The sequence below is a fragment of the Eucyclogobius newberryi genome, unplaced genomic scaffold, assembly GCF_026437365.1.
Source record: "Eucyclogobius newberryi isolate DKJ021-1_F unplaced genomic scaffold, fEucNew1.0.hap1 SCAF_11, whole genome shotgun sequence".
NCBI classification, from domain to species: domain Eukaryota; kingdom Metazoa; phylum Chordata; class Actinopteri; order Gobiiformes; family Gobiidae; genus Eucyclogobius; species Eucyclogobius newberryi.
This window is the reverse complement of record NW_027315735.1, coordinates 3,306,027-3,310,682: the sequence shown is the minus strand read 5'-3', so window position 1 is coordinate 3,310,682 and position 4,656 is coordinate 3,306,027. Positions and strand designations below refer to the sequence as shown.

At 49.2% G+C, this 4,656-nt stretch overlaps 1 protein-coding gene across 1 annotated transcript; it reads right to left on the bottom strand.

The window, feature by feature from the left end:
- Positions 1 to 1,673: 1,673 nt before the first annotated feature.
- nanos1 (nanos homolog 1) lies at positions 1,674 to 4,411 on the bottom strand. The gene has a single exon (XM_072434907.1). The coding sequence runs from the start codon at positions 4,339 to 4,341 to the stop codon at positions 3,484 to 3,486; it is 858 nt and encodes a 285-aa protein (XP_072291008.1). The 5' UTR covers positions 4,342 to 4,411; the 3' UTR covers positions 1,674 to 3,483.
- Positions 4,412 to 4,656: the final 245 nt, after the last annotated feature.

Here is a 4,656-nt window from a genome sequence, read left to right as displayed (position 1 = left end):
GACAGAGGCACCGACAGAGACAGAGGCACAGACAGAGACAGAGGCACAGACAGAGACAGAGGCACAGACAGAGGCACAGACAGAGGCACCGACAGAGACAGAGGCACAGACAGAGGCAGAGGCACAGACAGAGGCACAGACAGAGGCACAGACAGAGACAGAGGCACAGACAGAGACAGAGGCACAGACAGAGGCACAGACAGAGGCAGAGGCACAGACAGAGGCACCGACAGAGACAGAGGCACAGACAGAGGCAGAGGCACAGACAGAGACAGAGGCACAGACAGAGGCACAGACAGAGACAGAGGCACAGACAGAGGCACAGAGGCACAGACAGAGGCACAGACAGAGACAGAGGCACCGACAGAGACAGAGGCACAGACAGAGGCACAGACAGAGACAGAGGCACAGACAGAGGCACCGACAGAGACAGAGGCACAGACAGAGGCACAGAGGCACAGACAGAGGCACCGACAGAGAAAGAGGCACAGACAGAGGCACAGACAGAGGCACAGACAGAGGCAGAGGCACAGACAGAGACAGAGGCACAGACAGAGGCACAGACAGAGACAGAGGCACAGACAGAGGCACAGAGGCACAGACAGAGGCACAGACAGAGACAGAGGCACCGACAGAGACAGAGGCACAGACAGAGGCACAGACAGAGACAGAGGCACAGACAGAGGCACCGACAGAGACAGAGGCACAGACAGAGGCACCGACAGAGACAGAGGCACAGACAGAGGCAGAGGCACAGACAGAGACAGAGGCACAGACAGAGGCACAGACAGAGACAGAGGCACAGACAGAGGCACAGAGGCACAGACAGAGGCACAGACAGAGACAGAGGCACCGACAGAGACAGAGGCACAGACAGAGGCACAGACAGAGACAGAGGCACAGACAGAGGCACCGACAGAGACAGAGGCACAGACAGAGGCACCGACAGAGACAGAGGCACAGACAGAGGCACCGACAGAGAAAGAGGCACAGACAGAGGCACAGACAGAGGCACAGACAGAGGCACAGACAGAGACAGAGGCACAGACAGAGGCACAGACAGAGGCACAGACAGAGACAGAGGCACAGACAGAGACAGAGGCACAGACAGAGGCACCGACAGAGACAGAGGCACAGACAGAGGCACCGACAGAGACAGAGGCACAGACAGAGACAGAGGCACCGACAGAGACAGAGGCACAGACAGAGACAGAGGCACAGACAGAGGCACAGACAGAGGCACAGACAGAGACAGAGGGGAAGAAGCGTCCCACCAGAGGTTAAAGGGATGTTTGCTCTGACACTAGAGCGCCCCCTGTGGTGAAGCTGGCACTCTCTCTATCAGACACTGTGTACAATAATAAAGGAAACGGCTCTGACATAAATGTATTCTGTAGGAAAATGTGCGTCATAGTTCACCATGTGTTATCTTTAAAGACAACTGGACTGTTATTTCATCCTTTATTCATCACAGAGCGTTAAAATATGAAAATGAACATTTAAAAGCTGTGTTTTGATCAAATAAATATGAATGATTAATGTACTTATTCTGTCTTTGTTGACACACTTCTTTTGTACATGCTGCTGCACCTTTAAAAGCCCCTCCCACCCCGGTCGAGCCCCCCTCCCCCTCATTAGCTCCGCCTCACTGTAAAAAAACATCACCACATGGCTTCAAATACTGTAGAAGACTTTATTTCTCTAGTGAATTAATATGTTTGTTATTCTGCACAGCAGCATACAGGAAAATTGTGGTAAAATATAAATAACAAAGTTCAACAGTGTTTGTCATTTTTCTCTTTATCATTTCGTCAAAAACCTCTGTTAAAAGTGGCACATTTTTGTCATTTTGCCTCATCCACTCCATATGCAACATCAAACAGCTAAACTCGTCAAAGTAATGGTCAGTATGTACAAACAATGCTTATAGCTCCCGTGTTAAATGAAAAACGAAAATACAATTATGTTATACAAAGATCAAAAATACTATCAAAAACCCTTATTATAAATGGCAGCACTATATCAATAAACTGCTGTGGACATTTTTATTTGACACATTAAGTACAAAATCCTGTTGAGGTAGCGCCCTCTGAAGTCACTTGTAAATTGTTAAAATACTGTCTTTTTACATTACAGCAAATCTCTGTCCATTCTGTTTGTATCCTTTGGTAAACAAAACTGTCCGTTCTGTGCCGTCCTGCACGTGACGCCATCGTCCCAAACATCTCATACATTCAGCACATGTTTGCATCTTTTTCTTCTTTTTTTTGTTTGTTTTTTGGATTCTCTCACAAACAGAAAAGGACTCAGTAACATTCATTTTGCTCGAGTGGGGAGATAGCTGGGCTCCACTTGGGGATAAAAAACCCACCAAACTTGTACAGAAATGACGATCGGGGCGAGTATACGAAGGAAAAGAAGAGTGAGATCCAGTGTGCCCTTAGTGGGGATGTAAACATAAAAAGCGTCTGCGTTGGAGAAGAGGTTTTGGCTAGGCAACAATTGATTGGACCGTCCCTTGGAGACTGCGAGACAGAGCTGGCATTGTCCTTGTCCTGCTTCCCTGCCCGGGCAGATTGGGTATCAACTTTTGTGTGTAAGCAAGTTGGAAAATACGCCGCGGTTCAAAGACTGGTGTGTCTTCTCCTTCCAGCCGCACTTCAACAACGACGACATTCTTTTATTTGAATGGCAAAAAACATAACTTTGGTTTTCTACAATGAGAAAGGAAAATAGTCGCAAGCTTCGCCTGCCGTCGTACAAAAATACTTGGCAAAAATAGATGACATTCGGATTATTATTATTTTTTCAACCATGAAGAAAATACTTGACTATTGGTACATAGGTGTTTTATAGCACACGCTCAACGACTAAAACTCTAAAAACTAAAAAATAAATCCATGTATAAAGCATCAAATCATTCTATGTGGATAAAGGAACTATAAAAATAGAAGAGCATTATGTTTTATCCAGTGGTGGAAGAAGTAATCAGTTGTGTTACTTGAGTAAAGGTACAGATACTGGAGCAAACTAAGTACTCAAGTAAAAGTATCTGTTTGGAGTGAAAAAGTAAAAGTGTTTTTTGAGAATTGAATGTAGTTGTAGCTGATTTTTTGGAACAGTAGAGACTCATTTTTCAAGTGTTTTTTTTAGTATATTTTTGTTTGCTCAAAGTCGTGACTTAAACTCAAAACCTTTAGGCATGACGTCACCATGAAAGTGCTGAACAAATAAACCTCAAACCATATGGAAAGTACTTTTTACATGTTGCTGTGAAATAGAAAGTACAAATACCTGCTCTTATTTAAACGCACCGAAGTCAAAGTATCCTCTGTAGAATGCACTAAAACAAAGTACAGACACAGTACTTTGACTTTTGTACTCGGTTACTTCCCACCACTGGATTTATATGATCAAAACAGTCATCTGGAAATTGTTCAGTGCAATTTGTAAGACTTTTTTTTTCTCATTTTCAGGTGGTTTTCAGAAGATTTTCATCCGTTTGCCCCCCACAGCCCGTCCTCCCTTCAGTGGTCGCTGGGACGGCTGCTCCTTTGACAGCGGACAGTACTTTATCGTGTGCGCATTGTCCCCGTTGGCGCTGCACAGAGGACACGTGTACGCCCGGAGGATGGGACACACCACCCTCCCGTCGGGCGTCTTGAGGACGTGCGAGCCGTACACCTCCTCCGGGGCGCCGTTGTTCCGACAAAACACGCAGATCTTGGGCTCCTGCTTGCCCCGCACGCCGCCGCCGCCTCCCGCCGCGGGCTTGCGCATCTTCCGCGCCGCCTCCACCCCGAACAGATCGAAGCCCTGGAACGCGCCTCCGAACCCGGCGTCCATCCCCGCCGCCGCCGCCGCCGCGCTCCCGCCGACGCCGCGCTCCGGCAAATGCTTCTGGAACGGGCTGAGGATGGAGAAGCGCTCCTTCAGGTCCAGGATGGAGGCCGGCGGGGGCGGGCTGGACGACGGGCAGCAGCAGCAGCACGAGCACGAGCAGCACGCGTCCAGGTGGTGACCGTTAGTCTCCGCGCCGACGCACGGGCACGTCGGGGACTCGTCGTCGTCGTCCTCCAGGCCCAGCGTCGCCTTCAGGGACTCGGTGATGGAGTTGGGGTTCTGCGGCAGCCGGTTGTTCTTGGTCACCAGAGTGGTCAGGCCCAGGTAGTCGTTCCAGAAATTGAACGTGTAGTCGTAGGGGCTGCGCGCGTTCAAATAGTTGTGGTTGAGAAAATCCATGGCAACCCGCGGAGTCGTGGGGTAATTCCAAAGAAGCGCGCGCGGAGGAGGAGCGGGACGAGCGCGCGTGATGAGGGCCAGGCTCCCGGGATGGTTCATGTGCGCCGGCTCCAGTGCTCCTGGAACATTTGAGCGGACTGCGTAAAGGCTTTGGGGTTTTAAGGAGAAGGAGGGCGGGGACAGAGACGTTTCAACAACACAAGTTTGTGAGCAGCTTCCACGCATCAGACGCGCCCCCCTTTTTTTTTTTTTTTAGTACAAAGAGCCACTGGACACAGCAGCACGGGCTTGTTTTTGTGCCACACATGGTCAGTTCAGCCTCTGGTTCACAATGAGATCCACTTTACAGACAATAAAAGCTCCTTTGTAGTTCACGGTTCTGAATGAGGCTGTATAATGCGCGCAGTGTATAAG